Here is an 18,277-nt window from a genome sequence, read left to right on the forward strand (position 1 = left end):
AGATTATGTGGGGTCGTGACAAGGTGAATGCAGAGAGAATGTTTCCACTGATGGGGGAAGACTAGAACTAGGGGCATAATCTTAGAATAAGGGGCCGCCCATTTAAAACTGAGATGAGGAGAAATTTATTTTCTCAGAGGGTTGTAAATTTGTGGAATTCGTTGCCTTAGAGAGCTGTGGAAGCTGGGACATTGCATAAATTTGAGAGAGAGATACAGTTTCTTAACTGATAAGGGAATAAGGGATTATGGAGAGCGGGCAGGGAAGTGGACCTGAGTCCATGATCGGATCAGCCAAGATCATATAAAATGGCTGAGCAGGCTCGAGGAGCCATATAGACTACTCCTGCTCCTATTTCTTATGTTCTTATGTGATAAAATATGAGCAACAGTTTGGATCTGCTGAAGTTTACAGCGGGTCGAGAATTGGAGGCCAGTCAAGTCTGGAGATAACAATGCCATGGATGCGGGCAGATAGTTGAGGCAAGGCCTCTGAATTGAGCCTACCATTCCGAATAAATTAAATAATTTGTCTACATCAAAAACAACAAGGTTGTTTATCTAAAGATAAAATAGCATAGAGATCACTTAGATGATATTGCATTAAATAATTACTACTCGCTGTACTTTGAAAAAAAAGATTAACCTGAGATGGTAAAAGTCAGAAAGACTTTTGTTATCCAACACATCACTGGCTATTAATTCTGCAAGCTGAAGGACGGGCAATGTCAAGTGTATATACGATAAGGCTTGCAACTCCTTCACTAATAAATCCATGTAGAATAAACTGTAGGTCTTTCAAAAAGGAAAATAAATCAGTTAGTCTTGTAGCTACATTACCAAATTTATTTTCTTCTCAAGAGTGCATACATTTTTTTTAAAGATTCAATAAACATCACTGTTGGGTTTTCATGACTCAAAAATACAGTACTAAATTTGAGCATTGGTTGCATTTATTCAAACACAATCACTAGAGCCTAGATTGAGAGATTCCCTCATTAACCTCTATCGAGACGTCATCATGCAACATCAAGTATTCTGGAGTCATTTGTTTTGTTATGATCCTGTCATGGAAATCAAAGCTCATGTTTCTGTTTACATTGAACATAAACAGCAAGCAGGTGCTAGTCAGGTCACCTTCAGAGAACGATTGAAATAATGACACTCTATTTCAGTGGTAAAGATTAAAATAATGATTCAGATATTCAGTCAGCTGCTGCATTCTATTTGAATCAGAATGATGGCATGTATAAAAGAATTACATAAAGTAGAAGATGCTATGGCTTGAAGAGAATGGGATAGCTATGTCAAATATTTTTAGTCATGGAATAGGTTTAATGTTTACAAGTGACTGATCCCACTGTTCCTGCAGTGACAATTGAAAGAGCTAGCTTTGCAAGCTGAGAATGACATCAGTAACTGCTGCATTTCAACAGATTTGCCTCAACAATTTTTAAGCAATATATTGGCCTGGAATTTCCTGGAGACTTTTAGTATAACTATAGCGTACGAGGCACATTTCAATATTTTCTCCTGAGGAAATTTGCAAGTAACTAATTTATGCCAAAACATGAGTATGTGTAGATTTCCTTGATCTTTTGCAATGCTTCTGAGATATGCCCACCAAAACCCTCCGCCATTCATTTACAGAGTTCCGCTCCCTTATACAAAAAGTCAGCTCACCCAAGTTTCCTACATTTACACTAGTATTGCGCTGCGGTAGAGTTATACCTAAATGTTATGGTGCAACATGGCCCAAAGTCACCGGATATCTATGTAACTGAGATTTCTGGAGTTTAATAGCAGTTTTCTTTGTACATTTTTTAAAAATTCCTGACTGAGACCTGCGCTATACTTAACCAAAGAGGATCAGCAGAGGAAAGAGGCTCTGAGGATGAGGTACCATGGCAGGAAACAGATGCCCAGTGACTATTACCCCTATTGGTTTCTTTCAAAAAGGTTTAGTTTTCTTTCAAACTTCAGCTCGTTTAAAAAAAATGAAATTAATAGTTTTCTCTCGATTTGTGCCTTTCTCTTCATCTGTCCCTCATCTTATGGTTGTTTGAAATTATGACCTCTGTCTCACAGATTTTATGCATTGACCAAATTTCAACAGTAAGCTGGGAGGCTCACTCAAAAAGACCAAACAGTAAATGCTGTAAAAAAAAAGAAATATCACACTGGCACAACAAAGGGTGGAGACATTAGGAGGTTTAGATCGAGTAGAGAAAGCTTTTCATCTAACTCTGTGCTATTTCTGACTGAGAATGCTTAACAGTAACACACTGCATACAAGACATACCACTTGATGAGCACATACATTCAGCACCCTAGCAAATCAAGCCAACAGTTACAAATAATATTATTTAATGAGAAAAAAATGAGCAAGCAAACATATTCCATTCAACTATATCTGGAATGAGGTTCTCTCTTGGCTGCTGTAAAAAGCTATTACAAGTACCTGCAGTACCTATTATACGTGTAGATGGCAGTGTAATTGGTATTTTCAATGTTAAAGTGTTATGGCTGCCTTTCAGAGAACCACTCACACCTCGGCAGGAATCTTACCGGCACTGCGAGTGCGAGTTTAGAGGCTGGTCCGCTGTCAAAATTACAGTGATTGACAGAGGAGCTGATGTCCGCTCTGAACCCGCCTCTTTATTAATTTCCCAAATGCTGACTCTGCCCGCAGTTTGCAGACACGGCACTAAGCGGCAGGTCAAGCAATTCAGATGCTTAAGCAGCTGTTTAATGGTATTTAAGCAGCATTTTACCAGCAGCATTTTTTACGAGGTTCCCGGCACTCGCGGATCTCGCCAGGAAAGTGTGTCAGGTTCTCAATAACTCTCCATTACTGTGAATAGTTGACAGCTGCAAAAGTGATATAAAAACTACCATTTCACAGCTGTTCAATTTCCAATCTTAGAGGCTGGAGCCTTCAGGATTTGGAATAAACTTTTCAGTTTTATGGAGGTTTCAAGTGTCTGGAGTGATCTCTCTATCCAGTATCACCACCTTGGAGCAACTTCTCTCACTATTGACAGGTCGCTTCTGTCATCGTAACTTCAACTGTCATCTATTCCAGCAGCATTGGTGCCCTTGAAAAAATCTCACCTTGGTTCTCAGAATCCCACCACAATCAGCCCACACCAACATCACCAGGCACACCAGCATCACTAGGCACACCAGCAGCACCAACAAGAGCACCAACCTTTATGCAATCACCTGATGCTGCACAGGACACAGAGCATCAGCACCTGATCACATTGCTGCCCAGGTTTTAGATCAATTATATAACCAAGGTCCACCCTTCCTCACCTGATGTCAACAGACATACACGTGCATGCGCTTCCAATGGGGTCACTGAAAGCCATCTGGAAATCTAGAGAAGGAACTCTTAATATTCCCCTCTCTGCCCCAGGAATGTCAGGGTCAATTGTATCCTCTCACTATCTATGGCCCCAAGTTTCCACATGATTTGCTCCTGATTTTTAGGAGCAACTGGTGGAGAACGGAGTATCTTAGAAATCGCAATTCTCCACATTTAAGTTTTCTGCAGTTCTAGTCATGTAGAACAGTTTCACTTTGGAATAGAATTTTTTTTCAAAAGGGGGCGTGTCCAGCCACTGACGCCTGATTTGAAAATTTCCACAGTGAAAACGTACTCCAAACTAACTTAGAATGGAGCAAGTGAAAATTTTTGTAGGCCTGAAAAAACCTTGTCTACACATTAAAAAATCAGGCGCAGGTTACAAATTAGGCGTCAGGAATGAGGTGGGGGGGGGGGGGGAGGGAAGTCATTACATTCTACAATAAATCCTTAGTTATATTTATACAAATATTATACAAATAATTCCAACCTGAATAAAAATTTATAAGCAAAGAAAAGATTAAATAAACCATGTTCCTACCTGTGTGAAAGTGCTTCAGGCAGGGAGAAGGCTGCAGGAAGCCTCACAAGTTGAGGCAGCCGTTCCTGACGGCAGCGGGGGGGAGGCAGTGAGGAGGCAGCCGTTCCCGACGGCATGGGGGGGGGGAGGAGGCAGTGAGGGCCCGACCGACGGCAGCGGGGGGGAGGCAGGGAGGAGGCAGCCGTTCTCGACGGTAGGGGGGGGGAGGCACCCCTGCCATCGGTCGGGCCCATCGGGAAACGGCTGCCTCAACTTCTGAGGCTTACTGCAGCCTTCTCACTGCTGCAAGAAGCCTCAGTGCTGATCATGGAAGGGCAATGTGGTTTTATTAAAAAATGTTAAAAATTGAACAGCTACAAAGAACTACAAAAATGGCCGAGTGCCAATGTTTCCTTCACACTGCGCGTGCGCGAACGCTCCAACGCGCACGCGCAGGGTTGCCGGCACGAAAAAAACTCATTCAAATGGTACCCGCCCCCTCCTACTTGCAAAATCGGCGCGAGTGGTAGGCTCCGCCCCCTGAGCGCCGCACCAAGGTGACATCGAGCTGCAAAGCGCTCGAGAATAGCGCGTTTTTTTTCAGGCGCCGTTTTCGCCGCGTGTGGAAACTTGAGGCCAATGAATCTGGGATATCCCTAGCTCAGTACTACCCCATATATTGCATTTACCCACTGAGCTATGGGGGAGGAAGCAAATGAGGGCAATTGTAACAAATCTGATTATAAAATCAGAGGATTACAAAGACTAAATTATAAGGTTTATAAAAAGCTTTAAAAAAATCACAAATGTGAGAATTAAAGTTGGTCATGTTGGGTTCAAGCAGCTATTCATATGCAACAAACAGATTGACATACATCACTTACTCTGTGTACATTAAGAATAATACATATTTCTACAATGGCATGGAGACTGTACACTTGCGTAAGAGAAAACACAACCACCAGATAGAGCTAGAGTGCTTTGCAAAAGTGAACTGGGTAAAATAATTCTAGTAAGTACTTTATTCAGTCAAACAAATGCTCTGGTTAAATATGATTTAGATTCCATATATAAAAAAAGCCTGCAATATACATCCCTCGATTTAGTCAGTTTTCAACTGTTATGTGCAAATTATAAGAAAAGCAGATTATTGTAATAATGTACAAAACTACTGCAAAGAGTGGCTGATTTGGTGCATTGGATTTCTAAGCTGAATTAACTGTTTACAAAGCATCATGTAGTTATAGTAATAATACATCATACAAATGAAAATATTACTCTATATATTTGTGATTACATGTCGTACTGAAAAATTGTTCTAATCACAATCTCAATATTGTTATCAGCCTTAACTGGGTTTTGTGGTTTTGAGGTGGAGAACTCTATAAAATGCTTAAAGCTGCAACATTTTATGGGAATTATTTTCTGTGGTAGATCTAGGAATACATTACTCATACTTTGGGAAACTCTCAGCATCTACCCTGTAAATCCCCCTCAGTACCTTATATGTTTCAATGAGATCACCTCTCAGTCTTCTAAACTCCAAAGAGAAGAGGCCCAATTTATTCAATCTCTCCTCAAGGGACAACTCTCTCAACCCAAGGATCAATCTAATGAACCTTTGTTGCACCGCCTCGAAGGGAAGTATTTCCTTCCTCAGATAAGGAGACCAAAACTGTGCACTCCAGGGGGTCAAGTTTCGGCCTCAGTTGCTCCTATTTTTTTTGAGCAACTAGTTTAGAATGAAGTATCTGAGAAATTGCAATTCTCGGCATTTAGTTTGCTCCAGTTTGAGTCAGTTAGAACAGTTTCATTTTTAGAACAGATTTTTTTTCAAAAGGGGGCGTGTCTGGCCACCTATGCCTGTTTTGCAAGTTTAGGCAGTAAAAACTTACTCCAAACTAACTTAGAATGGAGTAAGTGGAGATTGTTGTATGCTCAGGAAAACCTTGCCTACACTTAGAAATCAGGCGTAGGGAACGAGAGATGGGGGGTGGGTAGGGGGATTTACAAACATTAAACACTTCACTTTTACAAATAAAGAGCCATCATCAATAATAAATGATAAATACATCAATAAATAAACCAATAAATCAATCCAAAAAAAAAATAATAAAAAAAAATTAAAAATCATTCAATAAATAAAAAATTATTTCTACTCACTTATTGCAGCACCGGGGAGAAGAGATGGGGGGAGAGAAGAGCGGGAGGGGGAGAGAAGAAGATGGGGTGGGAGGGAGAAGAAGATGAGGGTGCAGGGGAGAGAAGAAGATGGGGAGGGAGAAGAAGATGGGGAGGGGAGGGAGAAGAAGATGGGGGTGCAGGGGGGAGAAGAAGGTCGGGGGGGAGAAGAAGATGGGGAGGGAGAAGAAGATGGGGAGGGGAGGGAGAAGAAGATGGGGGTGCAGTGGGGAGAAGAAGGTCGGGGGGGAGAAGAAGATGGGGAGGGAGAAGAAGATGGGGGAGGGGAGGGAGAAGAAGAGGGGGGAGGGGGGGAGAGAAAAAGATGGGGGGGGGAGAAGAAGATGGGGGGGGACGTCGACGCTGGGCTCTCAGGAGGACTACTGGCGAGGCCACCCCCAGTGAGAGGCTGAGCAAGTGGGCCCCGCCGCCAGGTAAGATGCGTCAGACCACTCAATCCGGGATAGGGGCGACGTCCCTTCGGCCTGCAATAGGGTTGTCGCCCCGGAGACAGGATGCGCTTGGAGGGCTGGGAGCTGTCGGCACTGTTTTTGGCTCAGGGCTGTAGCTCCGCCCCGAGCAGCTCCTGCTGCGCTGCGCCGAGGTAGAAATGGGCCTACAGATATCGGAGAATTGCGAGGTAAGTATTCGGCCCAATTTTTGTTCTATAAATTAGGCGGCCGAAACTGAAGCCCCAGGTGTGGTCCCACCAAAGCCCTGTACAATTGTAGTAATACTTCCTTACTCTTGTACACCAAGCCCCTTGCAATAAAGGCGAACATGCCATTTTCCTTTATAATTGCTTGCCGCACCTGCATGCTAACTTTCTATGGCCCCAAGTTTCCACATGATTTGCTCCTGATTTTTAGGAGCAACTGGTGGAGAACGGAGTATCTTAGAAATCGGAATTCTCCACATTTAAGTTTTCTGCAGTTCTAGTCAGGTAGAACAGTTTCACTTTTGAACAGAATTTCTTTTTCAAAAGGGGGCATGTCCGGCCATTGACGCCTGATTTGAAAGTTTCCACAGTGAAAACGTACTCCAAACTAACTTAGAATGGAGCAAGTGAAGATTTTTGTAGGCTTGAAAAAACCTTGTCTGCACATTCAAAAATCAGGCGCAGGTTACAAATTAGGCGTCAGGAACGAGGTGGGGGGGGGGGAGAGGGGGGAAGGGAAGTCATTAAATTTTACAATAAATCCTTAGTTATACTTATACAAATATTATACAAATAAATCCAACCTGAATAAAAATGTATAAGCAAAGAAAAGATTAAATAAACCATGTTCCTACCTGTGTGAAAGTGCTTCAGTCAGGCCTTTCAGGCAGCGGTTTGCCGTCGGGACCGACCGACGGCAGGGGGCGGGGGAGGGAGGGAGAAAGCTGCAGGAAGCCTCAGTGCTGATCATGGAAGGGCAATGTGGTTTTATTAAAAAATGTTAAAAATTGAACAGCTACAAAGAATTTGAATAGTCTCAAACAAGTGCATGTGTTCCGTTTATCACAGTCTATCTTTAATTACAGAATGCACTCCCTCACCCTCACACACAGAAATATCAAGAAAATTAAAATACAAGCCTTTGCAAGGGTTCAATAAACAAATTTTCACTTTTTCTGCAGCACTTTTTAAAATGGCCGAGTGCCAATGTTTACTTCAGACTGCGCGTGCGCGAACGCTCCAACGCGCACGCGCAGGGTTGCTGGCACGAAAAAAACTCATTTAAATTATACCTGCCCCCTCCTACTTACAAAATCGGTGCGAGTGGTAGGCTCTGCCCCCTGTGCGCCGCGCCAAGCAGACATCGAGCTGCAAAGCGCTCAAGAATACCGCGGTTTTTTTCAGGCGCCGTTTTCGGCGCCAAAAACGGGCGCCCAGCTCGGAGGGGCGCCTGTTTTGCCGCGTGTGGAAACTTGGGGCTTATGTTTCCTGTACAAGGAGACCTAAATAGATTTTCACAATTTAAAAATGATTTTGTTTTTCTACTGCTATTGATATTTTATTATTGAACTGGCTACCACATGGAGTGGTTGAGCTGGATATCATACATTCCTTTCAGGGGAAGTGAGATAAGTAAAGGGGGGAGAAAGGAATAGAAGGATATGCAGATAGAATAAGACGTAGTAGCGTGGGAGAGAGAAGGCTTATAAGAACATAAGAAATAGGAACAGGAGTAGGCCATATGGCCCCTCGAGCCTGCTCCGCCATTCAATAAGATCATGGCTGATCTGACCATGGACTCAGCTCCACTTCCCCACCCACTCCCCATAACCCCGGTGCTCAGGAAACTGTTTATTTCTGTCTTAAATTTATTCAATGTCCCAGCTTCCGCAGCTCTCCGAGGCAGCAAATTCCACAGATTTACAACCCTTTGAGAGAAGAAATTCCTCCTCATCTCTGTTTTAACTGGGTTGCCCCTTATTCTAAGATCATGCCCTCTAGTTCTAGTCTCCCACATCAGTGGAAACATCCTCTCTGCATCCACCTTGTCAAGCCACCTCATAATCTTATACATTTCGCGAAGATCACATCTCATTCTTCTGAATTCCAATAAGTAGAGAGGCCCAACCTTTTCTCATAAGTCAAGTCCCTCATCCCCGGGATCAACCGAGTGACTTCTCTGAACTACCTCCAAAGCAAGTATATCCTTTTGTAAATATGGAAACCAAAACTGCACGCAGTATTCCAGGTGTGGCCTCACCAATACCTTGTATAGGTGCAGCAAGACTTCCCTGCTTTTATACTCCATCCCATTTGCAATAAAGGCCAAGAAACCATTGGCCTTCCAGATCACTTGCTGTACCTGCATACTATCCTTTTGTGTTTCATGCACAAGTATCCCTAGGTCCCGCTGTACTGCAGCACTTGGCAATCTTTCTCCATTTAAATAATAACTTGCTCTTTGATTTTTTTCTGCCAAAGTGCATGACCTCACACTTTCCAACATTATACTCGATCTGCTAAATGTTTGCCCACTCACTTAGCCTGTCTATGTCCTTTTGCAGATTTTGTGTGTCCTCCTTACACATTGCTTTTCCTCCCATCTTTGTATTGTCTGCAAACTTGGCTACGTTACACTCAGTCCCTTCTTCCAAGTCGTTAATATCGATTGTAAATAGTTGGGGTCCCAGCAGTGATCCCTGTGGCACCCCACTAGTTACTGGTTGCCAACCAGAGAATGAACCATTTGTCCCGACTCTCTGTTCTCTGTTAGTTAGCCAATCCTCTATTCATGCTAATATATTACTCCCAACATCGTGAACTTTTATCTTGTGCAATAACTTTTATGTGGCACTTTGTCAAATGCCTTCTGGAAGTCCAAATACACCACATCCACTGGTTCCCTTTTATCCACCCTGTTCGTTACATCCTCAAAGAACTCCAGCAATTTTGTCAAACATGACTTCCCCTTCATAAATCCATGCTGACTCTGCCTGACCGAATTTTGCTTTCCAAATGTTCTGCTACTGCTTCTTTAACAATGGACTCCAACATTTTCCCAACCACAGATGTTAGGCTAACTGATCTATAGTTTCCTGCTTTTTGTCTGCCTCCTTTTTTCAATAGGGGCGTTACATTTGCAGTTTTCCAATCTGCTGGGACCTCCCCAGAATCCAGGGAATTTTGGTAAATTACAATCAATGCATCCACAATCCCTGCCATTACTTCTCTTATGACCCTAGGATGCAAGCCATCAGGTCCAGGGGATTTATCTGCCTTTAGTCCCATTATCTTACTGAGTACCACCTCCTTAGTGATTGTGATTGTGTTAAGTTCCTCCCCCCCATAGCCCCTAGACTATCCACTGTCGGAATAATATTAGTGTCCTCTACCATAAAGACTGATACAAAATATTTGTTCAGAGTTTCTGCCATCTCCATGTTTCCCATTACTAATTCCCTAGTCTCGTCCTCAAAGGGATCAACATTTACTCTAGCCACTCTTTTCCTTTTTATATACCTATAAAAACTCTTGCTATCTGTTTTTATATTTTGTGCTAGTTACTTTCATAGTCTAACTTCCCATTCTGAATCATTTTTTTAGTTGATCTTTGCTGTCTTTTAAAAGCTTCCCAGTCTTCTGTCCTCCCAGTAGTTTTGGCCATTTTGTATGCCCTTGTTTTTAATTGGATACCGTCCTTTATTTCTTTAGTTAGCCACGGATGGCTATCTTTTATCTTACACCCTTTGCTCCTCACTGGAATATATTTTTCTTGAGAATTGTGAAATATCTCCTTAAATGTACACCACTGTTCATCAATCGTCCTATACTTTAATTTATTTTCCCAATCTATGAACTCCTCCTCAAAGCTCCCTGACCAATTTGATTTGTCCAATCAATATGGAGGTTAAAATCACCCATGATTATTGCTGTTCCCTTTTTACAAGCCCCCACTATTTCCTGGTTTATGTTCCGACCAACAGAGTTGCTACTGTTAGAGGGCCTATAGACTACGTCTACCAGTGACTTTTTTCTCTTATTGTTCCTTATCTCCATCCAAACTGTTTCAACACCCTTATCATTTGAGCCAATATCGTTTCTTACTATTGCAGTGATTCCATCCTTTATCAATAGAGCTACCCCACCTCCTTTTCCTTTCTGTCTGTCCTTCCGGATTTTCAAGAACCCCTGAATATTTAATTCCCAGTCCTGGTCACCTTGCAACCACGTCTCTGTAACGGCTATCAGATCATACACGTTTGTCTCAATTTGTGCCGTCAACTAATCTATTTTGTTACAAATGCTACATGCATTTAGACAAAGTGCCTTTAAGTTTGTTTTTTTACCTTTTTTTCCTGCTTGTTTCCTCTCTCCTTCAAACTCACTTTCTTTATTTTTGCTTGCTAATTTCAGCTTTACTCCCCTCCCGACTGAATCTATTTTCAGGTTCCCATCCCCCTGCCAAGCTAGTTTAAACCCTCCCCAACAGCACTAGAAAAGCCCTCTGCGAGGATATTGGTCCTGGCTCTGTTGAGGTGCAAACCGTCCTGCTTGCACAGGTCCCACCTCCCCCAGAAGCGGTCCCAATGCCTCAGGAAATGAAAGCTCTCCCGCCTGCACCATCTCTCCAGCCACGTATTCATCTGCTCTATCTTCCTATTTCTGTAGTCACTAGCTCGTGGCACTGGGAATAATCCGGAGATTATTACCTTTGAGGTCCTGCTTTTTAACCTCTCTCCTAGCTCCCTAAACTCTGCCTGCAAGATCTCATCCCTCTTCCTACCTAGGTCATTGGTACCAATGTGGACCACGACCTCTGGCTATTCACCCTCTCCTCCCAGAATGTCCTGCAGCTGCTCGATGACATCCTTGACTCTGGCACCAGGGAAGCAACATACCATCCTGGAGTCACGTCTGCGGCCGCAGAAATGCCTGTCTGCTCCCCTGACTATTGAATCCTCTTCCATTCTTCTTCCTCCCCCGTGCAGCTGAGCCACCTGTGGTGCCGTGGACTTGGCTCTGGCTGCACTCCCCAGAGCCACCATCGCCCTCACTGGTACTCAGAACAGAGTACCGGTTGGAGAGCGAGATGAACTCAGGGGACTCCTGCACTACCTGCCTAGTCCTCCTCTTAGAAACATAGAAAATAGGTGCAGGAGCAGGCCATTCAGCCCTTCTAGCCTGCACCGCTATTCAATGAGTTCATGGCTGAACATGAAACTTCAGTACCCCCTTCCTGCTTTCTCGCCATAACCCTTGATCCCCCGAGTAGTAAGGACTTCATCTAACTCCCTTTTGAATATATTTAGTGAATTGGCCTCAACTACTTTCTGTGGTAGAGAATTCCACAGGTTCACCACTCTCTGGGTGAAGAAGTTTCTCCTCATCTCGGTCCTAAATGGCTTACCCCTTATCCTCAGACTGTGACCCCTGGTTCTGGACTTCCCCAACATTGGGAACATTCTTTCTGCATCGAACCTGTCTAAACCCGTCAGAATTTTAAACGTTTCTATGAGGTCCCCTCTCATTCTTCTGAACTCCAGTGAATACAAGCCCAGTTGATCCAATCTTTCTTGATAGGTCAGTCCCGCCATCCCGGGAATCAGTCTGGTGAACCTTCGCTGCACTCCCTCAATAGCAGGAATGTCCTTCCTCAAGTTAGGAGACCAAAACTGTACACAATACTCCAGGTGTGGCCTCACCAAGGTCCTGTACAACTGTAGCAACACCTCCCTGCCCCTGTATTCAAATCCCCTCGCTATGAAGGCCAACATGCCATTTGCTTTCTTAACCGCCTGCTGTACCTGCATGCTCACCTTCAATGACTGATGTACCATGACACCCAGGTTTCGTTGCACCTTCCCTTTTCCTAATCTGTCACCATTCAGATAATAGCCTGTCTCTCTGTTTTTACCACCAAAGTGGATAACCTCACATTTATCCACATTATACTTCATCTGCCATGCATTTGCCCACTCACCTAACCTATCCAAGTCACTCTGCAGCCTAATAGCATCCTCCTCGCAGCTCACACTGCCACCCAACTTAGTATCATCCGCAAATTTGGAGATACTGCATTTAATCCCCTCGTCTAAATCATTAATGTACAATGTAAACAGCTGGGGCCCCAGCACAGAACCTTGCGGCACTCCACTAGTCACTGCCTGCCATTCTGAAAAGTACCCGTTTACTCCTACTCTTTGCTTCCTGTCTGACAACCAGTTCTCAATCCACGTCAGCACACTACCCCCAATCCCATGTGCTTTAACTTTGCACATTAATCTCTTGTGTGGGACCTTGTCGAAAGCCTTCTGAAAGTCCAAATATACCACATCAACTGGTTCTCCTTTGTCCACTTTACTGGAAACATCCTCAAAAAATTCCAGAAGATTTGTCAAGCATGATTTCCCTTTCACAAATCCATGCTGACTTGGACCTATCATGTCACCATTTTCCAGATGCACTGCTATGACATCCTTAATAATTGATTCCATCATTTTACCCACTACTGAGGTCAGGCTGACCGGTCTATAATTCCCTGTTTTCTCTCTCCCCCCTTTTTTAAAAAGTGGGGTTACATTGGCTACCCTCCACTCCATAGGAACTGATCCAGAGTCAATGGAATGTTGGAAAATGACTGTCAATGCATCCGCTATTTCCAAGGCCACCTCCTTAAGTACTCGAGGATGCAGTCCATCAGGCCCTGGGGATTTATCGGCCTTCAATCCCATCAATTTCCCCAACACAATTTCCCGACTAATAAAGATTTCCCTCAGTTCCCCCTCCTTACTAGACCCTCTGACCCCTTTTATATCCGGAAGGTTGTTTGTATCCTCCTTAGTGAATACCGAACCAAAATACTTGTTCAATTGGTCTGCCATTTCTTTGTTCCCCGTTATGACTTCCCCTGATTCTGACTGCAGGGGACCTACGTTTGTCTTCACCAACCTTTTTCTCTTTACATACCTATAGAAACTTTTGCAAACCGCCTTAATGTTCCCTGCAAGCTTCTTCTCATACTCCATTTTCCCTGCCCTAATCAAACCCTTTGTCCTCCTCTGCTGAGTTCTAAATTTCTCCCAGTCCCCAGGTTCGCTGCTATTTCTGGCCAATTTGTATGCCACTTCCTTGGCTTTAATACTATCCCTGATTTCCCTAGATAGCCACGGTTGAGCCACCTTCCCTTTTTTATTTTTACGCCAGACAGGAATGTACAATTGTTGTAATTCATCCATGCGGTCTCTAAATGTCTGCCATTGCCCATCCACAGTCAACCCCCTAAGTATCATTCGCCAATCTATCCTAGCCAATTCACGCCTCATACCTTCAAAGTTACCCTTCTTTAAGTTCTGGACCATGGTCTCTGAAATTACTGTTTCATTCTCCATCCTAATGCAGAATTCCACCATATTATGGTCACTCTTCCCCAAGGGGCCTCACACAATGAGATTGCTAATTAATCCTCTCTCATTACACAACACCCAGTCTAAGATGGCCTCCCCCCTAGTTGGTTCCTCAACATATTGGTCTAGAAAACCATCCCTTATGCACTCCAGGAAATCCTCCTCCACCGTATTGCTTCCAGTTTGGCTAGCCCAATCTATGTGCATATTAAAGTCACCCATTATAACTGCTACACCTTTATTGCATGCACCCCTAATTTCCTGTTTGATGCCCTCCCCAACATCCCTATTACTGTTTGGAGGTCTGTACACAACTCCTACTAACGTTTTTTGCCCTTTGGTGTTCTGCAGCTCTACCCATATAGATTCCACATCATCCAAGCTAATGTCTTTCCTAACTATTGCATTAATCTCCTCTTTAACCAGCAATGCTACCCCACCTCCTTTTCCTTTTATTCTATCCTTCCTGAATGTTGAATACCCCTGAATGTTGAGTTCCCAGCCCTGATCATCCTGGAGCCACGTCTCCGTAATCCCAATCACATCATATTTGTTAACATCTATTTGCACAATTAATTCATCCACCTTATTGCGGATACTCCTTGCATTAAGACACAAAGCCTTCAGGCTTGTTTTATTAACACCCTTTGTCCTTTTAGAATTTTGCTGTACAGTGGCCCTTTTTGTTCTTTGCCTTGGGTTTCTCTGCCCTCCACTTTTCCTCATCTCCTTTCTGTCTTTTGCTTTTGTCTCCTTTTTGTTTCCCTCTGTCTCCCTGCATTGGTTCCCATCCCCCTGCCATATTAGTTTAAATCCTCCCCAACAGCACTAGCAAACACTCCCCCTAGGACATTGGTTCCGGTCCTGCCCAGGTGCAGACCGTCCGGTTTGTACTGGTCCCACCTTCCCCAGAACCGGTCCCAATGCCCCAGGAATTTGAATCCCTCCCTGCTGCACCACTGCTCAAGCCACGTATTCATCTGCGCTATCCTGCGATTCCTACTCTGACTATCACGTGGCACTGGTAGCAATCCCGAGATTACTACTTTTGAGGTCCTACTTTTTAATTTAGCTCCTAGCTCCTTAAATTCGTTTCGTAGGACCTCATCCCTTTCCTCTCTGCCTGCACACTCTTAAGCTGTGGGGTGACCGGGTCTAGAAACGTGCTATCCACGTTGCTCTCAGTCTCATGGATGCACTGCAGTGACCCCAGCTGTCGCTCAAGCTCCAAAACACGGAGCTCGAGTTGGTGCAGCTGGAGACACCTCCCGCACACGTGGTTGCCCCAGCTGCACGAAGCACCCAGGAATTCCCACATGCCACAGGATGTGCAGTCCACGGGACTGAGCTGCCCTGCCATCCCTCTAGTTACACTCGCAACTATCAAGTAGAACTAAACTCTAAATCTTCGCACAACACACCCAGCCGCTACTCAGCAAACAGCCGATTTAATTAACTGGCTCTCCTTAGATAATAAAGATCACATATATTTACTGGCAGTTCCTATTTACAACAATGCCAAAGGTTTCCTACTGAAAAGAAAAAGAAAAAGAAAAGAAAATAAAAAAATACTCACCAGTCCACCAGCCAATCATTTACCCACTTGGCTGTGACGTCACACTTCGATTTTAATTTTTCTTTTAAACTTTTTGTCCCTGCACCAGCTGGCTCCTCCGACTGCTGCTGGCCTTTTTATGGGCCTCGACCTCCTGGTCCCGCTCCTGTGGCTTCTTTGACTGCTGCTGGCCTTTTTATCGGCCTCGACCTTCCTTTCCCACTCCTGTGGCTCCTCCGACTGTTGATGGCCTTTTTATAGGCCTCGACCTCCTGGTCCCGTTCCTGTGGTTCCTCCGACTGCTGCTGGCCTTTTTATAGGCCTCAACCTCCCGCTCCCGTTCCTGTGGTTCCTCCGACTGCTGCTGGCCTTTTTATAGGCCTCAACCTCCCGTTCCTGTACCTGTGGTTCCTCCAACTGCTGCTTGTCTTTTTATAGGCCTCAACCTCCCATTCCCGTGGAGCATAAATATCAACACAGACCAGTTTGGGCCGAATGGTCTGTTTCTGTACTATAAATTTAATATAAATCATGGTCCATGACTGTTCAAACATTCCAGGAAGCAATGTTGCGAGGGAGACATTTGGTTCTTGAACTGGGATGTTTTCACCTGAAAAAATGGGTTGCCTGTCAGCTGCGGCATGTTGACCAAGACACAGAGAAACAAGCAATTTTTAGGGAACCTTTTCGAGCCTTTTCAGGTGAGCAGTGCTAAAAAGGGCTGCTCAGTTGCCCAGGGGGCTGACAAATTCCACTGCTGCTTCATTCAGCAAAGAGCGACCCTATGCTCTGAGCTGCCTGTGTTGCAGGTCGCTAACTACAGTTTCCAGTGTAAACTCACATGCTGCTTCACTGCTCGCCCATTGCCACAAGGCTTGTAGAAAAATAACTTGTAAGTTTGATTTCAGTAAGGGAAATTTGTGCAAAGTTTGCCTCACTCTCTCTGCCTCCACCCCACATCTGACTCTAGTGGCAAAACAAAGTTGTCTGGAGATGGGGAGGGCTGCAGTGAATGGTCTGTAATATCTGATGCACACATACCAAAGGTCTGAGCTTTCCAACTAATCTTCGTACTGTGCCTTCTTAGCCGGAAAAGTTAGCATATCTGCCAAGTCCACCTAATTCATCACAGCATTCCTTGTGCATGAAGGAGATGGGTATCTCTCTATCTCCCAGGATACAAATTTGCAGGTTACCCTCATATTGTTTAGCCTTTGATCCGACGTAGTTTCCTTGTGTGTCGTCATTGATGAGAAGAAAGCAGAGAGAATTAAAGATTGGGGACCATCCAAGCCATGCAACATGCCCCAGTCAGAGGTATTCCCCTTCTGCTTAATGGACAGTCACACATAAGGTAAACAGAGACAGAAAATACATCATAAGGACGCAGCAATCACCACACGAAGGGAAAGACCATAGAAACATAAAGAGTGAGGGAGCAGAGTCGAAGAGAAAGACAAAAATATCGGGGATGATGCATGTTATACATGTAAACTTGTATTTACTCTGTACCGCCATTAGAGGGCTCATCCCCTGGAGTCCCAAGGGATCCCATAATCCCTTGAGAGCACAGATATTTAAGGAGGCCTCACGTTGGAGAGGCACTCTGGAGACCTGCAATAAAAGAGTAAGGTCACACATTACTTTGAGTTCACAGTGTTCAGTCTGACTCTTTCGCCATACATAACAACTGGCGATGAGATACAGATAGCAAACCCAAAGATGCAGAGACCAGTGGACATCCTGGAGAAATTCTCAAAGGGAGATGATTGGGAAACTTTTGTGGAGCGACTCGACCAATACTTCGTGGCCAACGAGCTAAATGGGGAAGAGAATGCTGCCAAACGAAGGGCGATCCTCCTCATGGTCAATGGGGCACCAACGTATGGCCTCATGCAGAATCTGCTCACTCCAGTGAAACCCACGGAGAAATCGTATGATGATTTGTGCACACTGGTCCAAGAGCATTTGAACCCGAAGGAAAGCGTTCTGATGGCGAGGTACTGGTTCTACACCTACAAAAGTTCTGAAGGCCAGGAAGTGGCGAGTTATGTCACTGAGCTAAGACACCTTGCAGGACATTGTGAATTTGAAAGACATTTGGAGAACATGCTCAGAGACTTTTTCGTACTTGGCATTGGTCAAGAAACCATACTTCGCAAACTTTTGACTGTAGAGACCCCAACCTTGAGTAAGGCCATAGCGATAGCCCAGGCGATCATTGCCACCAGTGACAATACGAAGCAAATCTCTCAGCACATGAGTGCTGCTACAAGTACTGTGAACAAAGTGATGTTGTTTTCGAATCGTAACGTACAGGGCAGGTAACAAATTCCTGCAGCTGCACGTCCACAGATGTCTCAGAGTCCACCATCAAGGGTGATGAATGCAAGGCCATTAACACCTTGTTGGCGCTGCGGGGGTGATCATCATTTCCATTCATGCCGATTCAAAGGCTACGTTTGCAAGGGCTGTGGAACAATGGGACACCTGCAATGAATGTGCAGGCAAGCTGCAAACCCTGTTAAACCTGCAAACCACCATGGTGCAGAGGAAGACAGATCCATGGAGGTTCACGACGAACCAGAGACTCAGAATGGGGAGGCAGAGGTACATGGGGTGCACACATTCACCACGAATTGTGCCCTGATATTGCTGAATATTGAACTAAATGGACTCCCAGTGTCAATGGAGCTGGACACGGGCACGAGCCAGTCCATCATGGGAAAAAAGTCTTTCGAAAGGTTGTGGTGCAACAAGGCCTCAAGGCCAGCATTCACTCCAGTTCGCACAAAACTAAGAACTTACTC

At 44.4% G+C, this 18,277-nt stretch overlaps 1 protein-coding gene across 2 annotated transcripts in view; it reads right to left on the minus strand.

Annotated features, from left to right (window-relative positions):
* Positions 1 to 18,277, minus strand: part of LOC139260323 (cilia- and flagella-associated protein 46) — a 681,403-nt gene that overhangs the window by 389,817 nt on the left and 273,309 nt on the right. For both annotated transcript variants that reach the window (XR_011592768.1, XM_070876797.1), the window contains exon 32: positions 646 to 794. Coding sequence is in view for 1 of the 2 variants with exons in the window: in XM_070876797.1 (XP_070732898.1) it covers positions 646 to 794 (149 nt within the window). In the remaining variant the exon portion in view is untranslated. The remainder of the gene's footprint in view (positions 1 to 645; positions 795 to 18,277) is intronic.

The sequence above is a fragment of the Pristiophorus japonicus genome, chromosome 3 (assembly GCF_044704955.1).
Source record: "Pristiophorus japonicus isolate sPriJap1 chromosome 3, sPriJap1.hap1, whole genome shotgun sequence".
Lineage (NCBI taxonomy): Eukaryota > Metazoa > Chordata > Chondrichthyes > Pristiophoridae > Pristiophorus > Pristiophorus japonicus.